The sequence below is a fragment of the Aedes albopictus genome, chromosome 2 (assembly GCF_035046485.1).
Source record: "Aedes albopictus strain Foshan chromosome 2, AalbF5, whole genome shotgun sequence".
NCBI classification, from domain to species: Eukaryota; Metazoa; Arthropoda; class Insecta; order Diptera; family Culicidae; genus Aedes; species Aedes albopictus.
The window spans coordinates 264,430,049-264,444,516 of record NC_085137.1 but is presented as its reverse complement, the minus strand read 5'-3'; the positions used below and the strand labels follow the sequence as shown (position 1 = coordinate 264,444,516).

General features: G+C 38.2%; 1 protein-coding gene across 4 annotated transcripts in view; it reads right to left on the bottom strand.

Moving 5' to 3' along the window:
- Positions 1-14,468, bottom strand: part of LOC109403696 (cartilage oligomeric matrix protein) — a 120,001-nt gene that overhangs the window by 37,929 nt on the left and 67,604 nt on the right. For 3 of the 4 annotated variants that reach the window (XM_062851737.1, XM_062851739.1, XM_062851738.1), the window contains exons 7-9: positions 7,968-8,114; positions 7,725-7,904; positions 7,506-7,623 (exon numbers count right to left, since the gene is read on the bottom strand). In XM_062851737.1, the coding sequence (XP_062707721.1) occupies positions 7,506-7,623; positions 7,725-7,904; positions 7,968-8,114 (445 nt within the window). The other variant, XM_062851740.1, reaches the window with a different exon arrangement.

Below are 14,468 nucleotides of genomic sequence, written 5' to 3'. Positions count from 1 at the left end.
TTTAGTTTTGCTTGAGCTTGACGATTGACCGTCCTACCGTCCCCTAGTTCATGGTTGTCCAATCTAATTAATTTTGGGGGAACAATGTTCCCGGAACATGCTTCAGTTATTATGTTCTGAATCGGAAAGTTTTTCGACTGATCATAATGATATGGATTATTGAACGTCTACATTACTAAAGCAGTGTTTTTCAAAAGTATAGCATATATTTTAAAGAAGGGAAAAACTCTGATGATATTGTTAGTAGCCGTAATGTTGAAAATCTCCAAAACAACATAACTCGAAAAAATAGCTTAGAACATGAGAAGGAAAAATTAATTATATGAATATTATCAATTTAGTTTTGTGTTCGTTGGTATGCACCATTAGCCTCTTCACTAAGCTCAGAAGCTAAGGTCCATGCTGATGGTTACGCGTTCGATTCACGTTTGGACCAAGAATTTTTCATTATGAAAATTTTCTTGACCCCCTTTGGCATTGCGTATCTTTGTGCCTGTTACACGATGTGCCAAAGCTAAGAAGCAGGCTTGATCTCAGTTTGGGTGTTACTCCAAGAAAAGGACGAAGTGCTATAACTTATATATGCATTTTCGTATTCTCAGCCTTTTAATTTTTCAGCCTTTTCTAATTTCAGCCTTTCGTATTCAGCCTTTTGTGCATTCAGCCTTTTGTGCCTTCAGCCTTTTGGAATTCAGCCTTATGTTGCCATCCCATTAGTTCGATAGAAGCTCAACTGATTGAGCTAAAAGAAAATATTCTTTACATTTGCATCTCTCAATTTGATCGACCAAATTCACAGTTAATCTGCCATATTTAGAAAATGTTGAAACTTTAGGTAAAGTTCTTTTTTACTGGGACCAGAGGTTCGATGAGCCATTCGTCAAAAACTAATAACAAGAAGATGAAGAAGACGTTAAAAACAAACTGACGACTTCTTCAACCTTAAACCATGTTCGAGGTTTTTGTGATATGGCCAAAACATAAACAACTCATAAAGATAATTTTCAATCAAAAATTCATGAGTTACCAATAAAGAAATAAGGATGGGGGAGGAAACTACAAAAGTTCCCTAAACATCAAAAAGTACATAAACGTGAAAGTTCTCAATTGAACAAATATAAAAAAAAAATTAAGCATTTATTGCGAAAAGTATTGTCTGAGTCATGCGGTAAAGCTGCATAGAGGATTGAGGCTATCTGGTGCCTAAATTTCCGAAATCCAACACGTCGAAACTACGTCGAATTTGTTCTGGGGAATCCAGAGATCCAAGAATTTGCCCAGTACAATGTGAACAGAGATGTTATCCTTTTTAAATCCGACAAGCGTTAGCAAGTTCAGAGAGCAAGTGACTCCTCGTAAAATTGCACACATATTTTTTGTCTCTCTATCGTAGTTCTGTGGTGCAGCAATCGGCCTTTTTTCCTATTATTTTCGCTTTGTTGTTATTTAGTAATTGCTATTTTCCAATTTTTCCATGTATTTTTGATATTTTTTATTGTATTAAAAATGTGTTCAGGGCATGAAAAATTTAAAATTGTTTGGTGAAAAAAAATGTGTATTCTTATGTTATTGAAGTTGTTGATTTATTTGTGGAAGTTCTTATTTTTTTGTTGCTAGAAAATCATTTATTTATGAGAAATCTTGATTTATTTAAGGCAAAAGGTTATTGCAACCCTAACACTGCCGTGTGCAGCATAGTTGTCCCATGTTACATTTTGTCGATTTTGACTTTTTTTCGCCAAACGGTCTATTTTTACGTATTCTTTTAGAAACTGCCCTCGGTTAGTACACTTTGTTCGGAAAATCTATAAAAACAACATCAAGTCAATTTGTCCCATGTTCATTTTTGTCATCATAAGCTGTTCCATGTTCCAATTTTCAGCATAAGCTGTCCCATGTTCAATTTTGCAGTAGTCCCATGTTCTATTTTGCAGCATAAGCTGTCCCATGTTCAATTTTTCAGCATAAGCTGTCCCATGTTTTTTTTTCTCAGCTTTTAAAGCTAAATTGGAGTAAGCTATGAGTAACCAGTGGAGGGTGTAATCAGTAACCAGTCCAAAGATGGCGACCAGAATATTCAAGATGGCGGTCTACAATCCAAGATGGCGGCTCAAAATTCAAGATGGCGACTGTTTAATGGAGTTTTAGGCTCTAAACCATGCAATATATATATATATATATATATATATATATATATATATATATATATATATATATATATATATATATATATATATGTATGTATGTTTGTATGTTAAATTGTATGTTAATGTGTATGTAAATTTGTATGTTTGTTTATTTGTTTGTTAAAGAGGTGGTTATAAGGGTATTGGAATTCAAGATGGCGGCTTAGGTTCCAAGATGGCGGAACTCAGAGTGCTTGCTATTTAACGGTGAATCTGTTACGGATACTATGCAATATGGGTATCTATCGATCGGGTTTGATGAGTAGAAGTCAAAATTCAATATCCGACCCCATTTTGAAATCCAAGATGGCGGACCATAATCTAAGATAGCGGTCACGGAATGGTGTTTTGAGCAATGTTTCCATGAAATATGGGTATCTATCGATCGGACTTGATAAGTAGAACTCAAAAATGGATATTTGACACTATTTTGAAATCCAAGATGGCGGACCATAATCCAAGATGGCGGCCACGGATTGGTGTTTTGAGCTATGATACCATGCAATATGGGTATCTATCGATCGGACTTGATGAGTAGATGTTAAAAATCGATATTTGACGCAATTTTGAAATCCAAGATGGCAGACCATAATCCAATATGGCGGCCATGTAATGGTGGTATGAGCTATGATACCATGCAATATGGGTATCTATCGATCGGACTTGATGAGTAGAATTCAAAAATCGATTTTTGACGCCATTTTTAAATCCAAGATGGCGGACCATCATCCAAAATGGCGATGTCCAGATCATCCAAAAAATGATGTCCAGAAAGCGGAAGCCTCCATCTTGGATTTCAAAATGGCGTCGGCCATCGATTTTCAACATCTACTCGTCGAGCCGGTTCATGAAATTTCCATATTGCGTAGGTTTCCATTTATTTCCAGAAACTGGAAGCCGCCATCTTGGATTTCAAAATAGCGTCGGACATAGATTTTCAATATCTGCTCGGTGAGCCCGTTCTGGAAATATCCATATTGCGTGGGTTTCCATGGATTTCCAGAAACCTGAAGCCGCCATCTTGGATTTCAAAATGGCGTCGGACATCGATTTTCAACATCTGCTTGTCGAGCCCGTTCCGGAAATATTCATATTGCGTGGGATTCCATGGATTTGCAGAAACCGGAAGCCGCCATCTTGGATTTCAAAATGGCTTCGGACATCGATTTTCAACATCTGCTTGTCGAACCCGTTCCGGAAATATCCATATTGCGTGGGTTTCCATGGATTTCCAGAAACCGGAAGCCGCCATCTTGGATTTCAAAATGGCGTCGGATATCGATTTTCAACATCTGCTCGGCGAGCCCGTTCTGGAAATATCCATATTGCGTGGGATTCCATGGATTTGCAGAAACCGGAAGCCGCCATCTTGGATTTCAAAATGGCGTCGGACATCGATTTTCAACATCTGCTTGTCGAACCCGTTCCGGAAATATCCATATTGCGTGGGTTTCCATGGATTTCCAGAAACCGGAAGCCGCCATCTTGGATTTCAAAATGGCGTCGGACATCGATTTTCAACATCTGCTTGTCGTGCCTGTTCCGGAAATATCCATATTGCGTGGGATTCCATGGATTTGCAGAAACCAGAAGCCGCCATCTTGGATTTCAAAATGGCGTCGGACATCGATTTTCAACATCTGCTTGTCGTGCCCGTTCTGGAAATATCCATATTGCGTGGGATTCCATGGATTTGCAGAAACCGGAAGCCGCCATCTTGGATTTCAAAATGGCGTCGGACATCGATTTTCAACATCTGCTTGTCGAACCCGTTCCGGAAATATCCATATTGCGTGGGTTTCCATGGATTTCCAGAAACCGGAAGCCGCCATCTTGGATTTCAAAATGGCGTCGGACATCGATTTTCAACATCTGCTTGTCGTGCCCGTTCCGGAAATATCCATATTGCGTGGGATTCCATGGATTTGCAGAAACCGGAAGCCGCCATCTTGGATTTCAAAATTGCGTCGGACATCGATTTACAACATCAACTCGTCGAGCCCGGTTCGATAATACTCACATGGATTTTTAAAAATTATTTTGGCAATTTCATGAAATGGTACGTTTCACCCCTTCCTCCCCAAAGTCCTCCAGAAATCCTAACAATTCTACATGAATTCCAATAATTCGCCGGGAATGCCGAGAATGTCTGTGTGAATCCTGGACATTCTCCGGGAATCCTGATAACATCCAACATGGGACAGCTTATGCTGAAAAATTCGACATGGGACAGCTTATGCTGAAAACTGAAACATGGGACAGCTTATGCTGAAAATCTCGCATGACATGGGACAGCTTATGTCGATAAAATCCCGAAATTTGCTAGATTTATCGGCATTACAGTCCCACCAGAGTTTTTATTTAAAAAGTTAAAGTAAATTTAATACCTATGAAATTTTTGGTTCATACTTCAATGATAAATACCAATTCTAACGCTCTCCTGATGAATTCACTTTGATTTTTTATTACACTTGTTCGTAGAGAGGGAAACAAGGCTGGAACTTAAAACGCGTTTTTCTCGGTTTGCTGTTTTGTAACATGGGACAACTATGCTGCACACGGCAGAACAATGCTGCATTTTTCTATGGAGAATTGGGTTTTTAAGTTTAGAAAATTGTTTTGATTTTTTGATTTCATACGAAAGAGCATCTTTTCTGAACCACTATGATTTTTTCAGATTTTAAGAACTTCATTTTGATACCAAAATCAATATCAAAGATATTTTTCGAAACCACCTTTTGCCAGCTGGGCAACTGCTTGACAGCTCCGCCCAGTACAAAATGCGACGAGGGGTGATTCGACAAATCGCTCCCTCCCATACAAACTTCAAATTGATTTTTAAATAGGTTCCTGGGCACCAAAAATCATGAAAATTTGGATTTTGGCTCAGTTTCGCATGCAGATTCAGAATATGGGATTATCTCAACACCGCTAAAGAAGCCAATTTCAGTATTATTTATTGGTGCATAATTTCACTTTTAATGAAAAAATTTTATGTTTTACCAGTACATTTTTTATAAAATATGGAACGTTTTCAATTATTTATGGGTAAAAGTGCACATTTTCATGGAACATATGTTCATACTTTATGGAGCACTTTTTGATTTTCTATGGAGCGTTTCAATTCGTTTATGGGTGCAATAAATAGGCTGCCTTTATTTATACCCTTTTTATTTGTTTATGGACGTTTATGAAGGTACAATCTGTTTTTTTTTATTGGCAATTTTGGAATTATTTTTGGAAACCTTTTAAATCATTATGGGGCGTTTAATAGGCTGCCATTTTTAATGAGGCCTCCACTCCACACCACACGCAAACTGACAGAGATAAGGGCTGATGACCCCATATTTTGCATTGGGAGTGTATTATCGATTCAGGACGCACAACTGTAAGAGGTAAAAATTCTCTTCGCTCGGGTTGTGAAGGTCAAACGAGGTTTTCTTAACACTGTTTTGTTATTTTTTACTGTACGCATCCCGAAAGATTAAAACTAAATCTTAACTTGAAGTTCCAAAATAAACAGAGATTTGAAATCTTCAGTTGATTAACATTAAACCTACGGGAATCAAACCAACAAGTTTAAGGTCAGATATAATAATACTTGTCTATGTACACATGAGAGATACAAGATTCCAAGGCTGTGAATAACATTTTATCTGATTGTGGGTCGCGATTATAGCAGAAAATCTACTGAACTTCAAAATGTTCAGCTGTATTATTAAATAAGGTATACGTCAATTAAAATAATACAGTAATTCGGAGAAATTGGATTGATCATGGAATTTCATACAATTTATATGTAGTGAACAAATTATGAAAATCTTGGAAATTAGTTTTCTTGAAAATGAGAAAATGAGTGTTTGTCACTTTCACCCATTTCCTCCATGAATACTCTCAAATAATTAAGAAAGCTTAATTTTACAGCCTTCAGATAGATATCTGCCATAAGTAATAACGAGGAGCTAGCAAATACTTACTTGAAAAGTAAATGAATATTATAGAGTTCGACATTCGAATTTTGTATTGCCTCAATAGGCACCAAATTGCGTGATTCAATTGCATAATTGAGAAAAACTATTGTCAACTGTATGATCATATTAATATGTAGAAGCCATGATCCATGCTGTAGTACTTACCATAGTTAATTTACATTCACGAACCGCCCTTGTTTACGTGGGTTTATTTTGCACAAGCCTAGTTTTGTATAGTTTGTGAGCTTGTGTGGTTATTCTGGATTATCATGCTGAAGTAGAGATCGGCCCATTTTGAGCATTTTTCTTTCATATCTGAAACCTTTACTCTTTTTACAGGATAAGTTTACACAACCATGTATTTTTTTCAAGAATCATTACAGAACACTTAGTTGAAAGCAACAGATATGAAGTTATACAGAATCAATCACAGCAGGATATAACATCGATTTAGAAATAAGATAGAAAATAAAGTGTTTGATTAGACTATGTATTTAAGCAAATAATAATAAAGTGAAATATTATTCAAAGCAATGTTAACATTCAAGCAAATATTATGTGTTAAGTGATGCCAAAATAATGCGATTAACTGTGCTGATAGAGATGTTGTAGCAAAATTATTATGAAACAATCTAATTACACAATTCAACGACACTATTGGGCTCGAAAACAGAGGCAATCGATTTGCAATTTTTTGAATGATATGTTACTTTCATCGACGATCGTGATCCACAAATTTCATTCAACCGTTTGTATTATTTTTTTTCCATAGAATAAATATTAATAACTACACATACTTATAATCACTAGACCATACATTTATGGTAATTGTCATATAATCCCCACACATAAAAGCATTACGCAGTTTGGAGAAATTACTGAGAATCAGTTTTACATTTACGGTGTAGGTTAACATTTTATACTTATCCAATACAAACAGCCCCGTTATTAGATTATTTTGTATGAGTTATGATATTTGTTTGACTGCAAAAAAAATCTTGACTATAGAAATTTGTATATTTTATTTATTGAACTCACGTTTATAAATTTTTAAATAATTTTGTGTGTCACTTATTTGTGCATAAAATATTAAATTTATCATCTATATAGATAATCGAATTTAAATATTACTATGAGTCTGAGGTTGAAAAATTGAAACCCCAATTATAAGAATATCATAAATGGCTTTGCCAACCTTTGAAAAAATGTTCGGTTAGCGTTTACTTTCGTTGTTCCAAAATACTAGATTGTTTGTTGAGTTTTGAACATTTCACAGATATGTTAATTGAATTTCATTAAATTATTTATATCCAAAATATGCAATTTTTAACAAGGGAGAGATAATTACGAGAAACATGGTTTTTCGGCGCAAGTCACTCCAGGCTTGCAATTTATACCATCTCCTACGTATCCTCGAGGGCAATGTCCGCACCTCATGCCGGTTTGAGTGTCATAGCAATGTACACCTAAAAATAAAAAAAATCAGGTTAATCATCATCAATGTACACCTGTTGAGCAGGAAAAACAATCAAAAGATTAAACTCTTCTAGAATAGTATAATTCATACCTGGGAAACAGGGGTTGTTATGCTGACAACTTTCACGCAACTGTGTTGGCGCTTTTTGACAACCTGCACAATTTTCAATCAAACTCCTGAGCTGCTGAATTTCCTCTCGTTGTCTCCTCACCTCCTCACGAAGTTCTCGAACCATTTGAATTAATTCATTGAGTGACCTTGCAAGATTTTCTACCAATGATCGTTAAATAAAAGCTGTGTCATTTGCTATCTATATTAAATTAATATACATACCATCGCAATCGCCATGCATGATCGGTATGTCCCCTCTGGTATTGGTATTACGTACATCGTATCTTTCCTCCCGGTATTTGTCATTTCCCCGATACCAATTACGCACATCTCGTTTCTTATTTCGTTCATAGGTTATGCCATCTTCCGCTAGAATGAAAATATAAACGAATTTGGGCTCAACATTTTGTATTGTTTTGAACAGTTTTCACATAGGGTCTTGTACCACTTGGGCAGGTGTATCTAATTTGGGAATTTGTCGCTATAACTAACTCAATTTCATATCAATTGATTTGATTTTTTATAGGGTTACTAGCTGACCCGGCAAACCTTGTATTACTTCAATTTCTTGAGGTTTGTGCTAACGTAAGAACCTCGACAATACACATAAGATGCGACGCGAGACAGGACACAACACTTATAGTTCTTACAACAAATTAAAAGGATTTAAATTTACCTTTTAAGTCGACCGGTTTCAGGCTCGACGTTGCCCATCGACAGGACGATGTCCGACTGATTACATGGAGCACTAATACAATCGTACTGCGCATAGTATTCGTCGAAGTTGTTGTTGTTTCACTAAATTCTCAGCTTAGTCAAGTTGAAGAGGGGGGATTGTATTGGAGGATCGTCTTCGTTCATGAGAGGGCGATCAGCTGTGGCGATGTACATAGATTCCCAGGCGTTTAGTTCTGCAGCTTTTCTAACGTTCTTCACAAACTTAGCGTTCTCCCAATCCACAGCATGGTCCAAATGTGTGGTGTGTACTGCTACACTGGATTCATTGGTTCGTTCATTTTCGACTGCGTGTTTATGCTCACGAAGGCGAATTTTGAACTTCCTCCGAGTTTGTCCAATGTACACCGCAGGGCAGCTCTGACACGGTATTTGGTAGATCCCAGATTTTTCCTCCGCTGGGACCTTGTCTTTCAAGTTGCATAACAGGTCTTTCAACGTGTTGTTACTTTTGTACACAACCTAAAATCCATGGTGTTTAAGGGTTTCCTGAACGGGGTTGGAGATTTTTGGGTTTAACGGGAGACTAATTCTTTTTACTTCTTTCTTTTCCGGCTTCAGTGTTGTGGCATTCTTTCTGTGTTTTTTCCTCTCGTGTTTACGGAGGATTTTATCCACGAATTCTTTTTCGTAGCCATTCAGCTCCCCAGCTCGGTGAATTTTATTTCTCTCCTCCACAAAATCCTCTCTTTCCATAGGGATATTACAAACGGTGTGCCATGGAATGAAACGCTGCTTGCTGTTGCGCACCAAAGTGGTGTGAATCCGAAGTAATGTACCTGTCTGTCGAGGTAGGTTTCCGGTAGATTGCGTATTTTAATCTATTTTCCTCTGTTTTAGAGATCATCAGATCAAGAAACGGCAGCTTCCCGTCCACCTCTTTCTCCAGCGTAAATTTTATGCTCTCATGTTGGGAATTCAACAGATCGCTGGAGAAAGAGGTGGACGGGAAGCTGCCGTTTCTTGATCTGATGATCTCTAAAACAGAGGAAAATAGATTAAAATACGCAATCTACCGGAAACCTACCTCGACAGACAGGTACATTACTTCGGATTCACACCACTTTGGTGCGCAACAGCAAGCAGCGTTTCATTCCATGGCACACCGTTTGTATAATATCCCTATGGAAAGAGAGGATTTTGTGGAGGAGAGAAATAAAATTCACCGTGCTGGGGAGCTGAATGGCTACGAAAAAGAATTCGTGGATAAAATCCTCCGTAAACACGAGAGGAAAAAACACAGAAAGAATGCCACAACACTGAAGCCGGAAAAGAAAGAAGTAAAAAGAATTAGTCTCCCGTTCTACCCAAAAATGTCCAACCCCGTTCACCATGGATTTCAGGTTGTGTACAAAAGTAACAACACGTTGAAGGACCTGTTATGCAACTTGAAAGACAAGGTCCCAGCGGAGGAAAAATCTGGGATCTACCAAATACCGTGTCAGAGCTGCCCTGCGGTGTACATTGGACAAACTCGGAAGAAGTTCAAAATTCGCCTTCGTGAGCATAAACACGCAGTCGAAAATGAACGAACCAATGAATCCAGTGTAGCAGTACACACCACACATTTGGACCATGCTGTGGATTGGGAGAACGCTAAGTTGGTGAAGAACGTTAGAAAAGCTGCAGAACTAAACGCCTGGGAATCTATGTACATCGCCACAGCTGATCGCCCTCTCATGAACGAAGACGATCCTCCAATACAATCCCCCCTCTTCAACTTGACTAAGCTGAGAATTCAGTGAAACAACAACAACTTCGACGAGTACTGTGCGCAGTACGATTGTATTAGTGCTCCATGTAATCAGTCGGACATCGTCCTGTCGATGGGCAACGTCGAGCCCGAAACCGGTCGACTTAAAAGGTAAATTTAAGGACAAACGTCTTGAAATCCCGCTTCAACAGTGCATCAAAACTTCAAACGCACAAATCTCAAGAAGCAAGCTTCAAACAGCAATCTGTTTTATTATTCTGTTCTTGCTCACTTGTGATAAGCTTAAAATAAGAAGCTCAGGTGCGCTGGTTTTGTTTACGAAGAGATTTGTGCCCTCAAAATCGTGAGTAGGTACCAAAGTCGGCCATTGTGGCGGCCATTTTGGGATTTTTACAAGTCTGTCCTTAAATCCTTTTAATTTGTACAAAAGTAACAACACGTTGAAGGACCTGTTATGCAACTTGAAAGACAAGGTCCCAGCGGAGGAAAAATCTGGGATCTACCAAATACCGTGTCAGAGCTGCCCTGCGGTGTACATTGGACAAACTCGGAGGAAGTTCAAAATTCGCCTTCGTGAGCATAAACACGCAGTCGAAAATGAACGAACCAATGAATCCAGTGTAGCAGTACACACCACACATTTGGACCATGCTGTGGATTGGGAGAACGCTAAGTTGGTGAAGAACGTTAGAAAAGCTGCAGAACTAAACGCCTGGGAATCTATGTACATCGCCACAGCTGATCGCCCTCTCATGAACGAAGACGATCCTCCAATACAATCCCCCCTCTTCAACTTGACTAAGCTGAGAATTCAGTGAAACAACAACAACTTCGACGAGTACTGTGCGCAGTACGATTGTATTAGTGCTCCATGTAATCAGTCGGACATCGTCCTGTCGATGGGCAACGTCGAGCCCGAAACCGGTCGACTTAAAAGGTAAATTTAAGGACAAACGTCTTGAAATCCCGCTTCAACAGTGCATCAAAACTTCAAACGCACAAATCTCAAGAAGCAAGCTTCAAACAGCAATCTGTTTTATTATTCTGTTCTTGCTCACTTGTGATAAGCTTAAAATAAGAAGCTCAGGTGCGCTGGTTTTGTTTACGAAGAGATTTGTGCCCTCAAAATCGTGAGTAGGTACCAAAGTCGGCCATTGTGGCGGCCATTTTGGGATTTTTACAAGTCTGTCCTTAAATCCTTTTAATTTGTTGTAAGAACTATAAGTGTTGTGTCCTGTCTCGCGTCGCATCTTATGTGTAAAACCTTGTATTGCCCATTTTAATTGTGGCTTTTGCACTACGACACAGTTTTTCTAATGTTTTTGTTGATTTTCTTAACTTGTTCTACATATTATGAACATAGCCACCCACCATGAGGACAAATTCAAACGTTCAAAAACCTTGTTGATCATTTCATTAATTAATTAGTTGTATGGCTCCAAAGGGTATGTAAACTCATTTGTATATACATTGAAAGGCCGCATCCAGAGGCACGTTATCTTCCATTTGGTACATTTGTCTCAGACAAAGAATGCTGTTTGTTAGTTTGATTGCTTACCAACTCTTTATCAATGTAACTTAAGCGGACAACTCGACCATAGTGCTCACAGTGCAACTGCCATAAACTACACAACAGCACCACTCGAAAGAAAAACCTTTGATAAAAAGAAGGAAACATTTAGGTATGTTGTAAATTTTAGCAGTTGGTCCGTAAAGAAAATGGAACAGTGTGATTTGAAAGTCATCTGTATGGGAGCCTCCCGTTCCAGAGACCACAGAGGTCTCACACCAAGCTAAGAACCTTCCCCGGCACCAAAAATATCCACCTACAAAATTTCACACCGATCGGTTAAGTAGTTTCCGAATGCATAATGGTCAGACTGACAGACAGACAGCGCGAGTAATAAATTTCTAAAGAAATTCCCAGCGGATTTTCTGGAGTAATTTCTTGAAGAATTCTTGGATGAATATCTGGATGAAATACTGGAGGAATCTCCGGAAGAATCTTTAGTGGGATCCCTGAAGGTATTCCTGGTAAATACCTCGAGAAATTGCTGGTAAATTACTGGCAAATCCTGACGGAATTTTTGGAGGAATCCCTGGATTCTTGGAATAATGCGTATATAAACTCCGGGAGGATGATTTCCTGGAGAAATTTCTGGATAAATTGCCATTGTAATTTCTGAACGAATTACTGCATTAATTTCTGCAAGAATTCCTGAGGTAATTTCTGCAGGGGTTCCTGGAGTAATTCCTGGTGGAATTCTTAAAGGTATTCCTAGAAGAGTCCTAGAATCATCCTGAAGAAATGCCTGGATGAATCCCTGGAGGAATCCCTATGAGAATCCCTGGAGGAACTCCTGGAGGAATGCCTGGAGGTATTCCTGGAGGAATTGATAGAGCGATCTCTAAAGGATTCCCTAGAGAAGCTCCTGAAGGAATGCGTGGAGACATGACTGTACGAATTCCTGGAGGAATATCTAGAGAAATTCCTTGAGAAATCTGCAGAGGAACTCCTGGAGAAATTTCTGGATAATTTTCTTGAAGAATCGCTGGAAAACGGCAGCCTATTTATTGCGCCCATAAATAAATAGAAACGCTCCATAGAAAATCAAAAAGCGCTCCAAAAAGAATGATCATATGTGCCATGAAAATGTGCAATGTTACCCATAAATTATTGAAAACGTTTCATACTTTATAAAAAATGTACCGGTAAAACATAAAATTTTAACATTAAAAGTGAACTTTTGCGCCAATAAATAATACTGAAATGCTCCATAATAAAATACAAATGCTCCATAGAAAAATGCAAATGCTCCATAAATAATTAAAATTGTTTGCATAGAAAATTGAATATTGCTCCATAGAAAAATTAAATTGCACCATAGAGAGTAAAATAATTCTCCATAAGTATTATCAAACTGCACCAAATCTTCCATAGATAGCATATTCTCATAATTTAATTAGACAGGGGTGAATTGCTTTACATTGCACTGCTTTAGTGGTGCAAATATTTTAAGTTATGGAGAATTTTCAATTTTTTATGGAGCAAATTGTATTTTATGTGGTGCAGATTGATAATACTTATGGAGTATTTGTCTATTTTCTATGGTGCAATTTCATTTTTCTATGGAGCGATATTCAATTTTCTATGGGTACAATGTAGATTTTCTATGGGTACAATTTAGATTTTTATGGAGCATTTCCATTTTTCTATGGAGCATTTGTATTTCATTATGGAGCATTTCAGTATTATTTATTGGTGCAAAATTTCACTTTTAATGAGAAAATTTTATGTTTTACCGGTACACTTTTTATAAAGTATGAAACGTTTTCAATTATTTATGGGTAACATTGCACATTTTCATGGAACATATGTTCATTCTTTAGGGAGCGCTTAAAAAAAAGACACGGACAACGTCTTCAGCTTTCGGCTGTACAGACTGTTTTAAACTTAACATTAGACAACGGACAACGGAGCATGCACCAGTGGAAACGGGGAAGAAACTATTCTCACGAAAAGTTTCAACGCCCGAAGCGGGAATCGAACCCTCACCCCATAAGCATGGTGCGATTATACGCTTGGTAACCCTATGGTTTTTTGATATTCTATGGAGCGTTTGCAATTTGTTATGGTTGCAATAACCCTTTGCCCTGGAAAACTTTCGCAGTAATAATGCATATTCTGCCTGTTTCTACTACAATACATTTTGAAATTTACATTTTGATGACGTTTGAGCATTTTCAATAATTTCATATTTTATCTAATTTATCCCTTTGAGGGCCCCTCCTGACTACACCACTGGCCCTTCACCCGAAAGGCTTTGGATTTATTCATATTTACACATGTAGAATGCAACAAAAATAGTCCCGTTTAAAATCCCCGGAGGATACCATCGTAACCTTCCCTTGTCAGCTCATTTCTGTTTTATTTGTATGGGATTGTAGCCTCCCGATTTTCGCGGTATGGACGATGGTTGGTTGGTGATGCAGCTCGTGGTTCATTCGCCTTCTCCAAGTCCCGTCTTCCATCTGCACTCCGCCGTAGATGGTACGCAACACCTTCCGTTCGAAAACTCCAAGTCCGCGTTGGTCCTCTGCACGTAGGATCCAAGTTTCGTGCCCATAGAGGACGACCGGTCTAATCAGCGTTTTGTAGATGGTTAACTTAGTGTTACGGCGAACTTTATTGGATCGTAGAGTTCTGCGGAGTCCAAAGTAAGCACGATTACCTGCCACAATCCGCCTCTGAATTTTTCTGCTGGTGTCGTTGT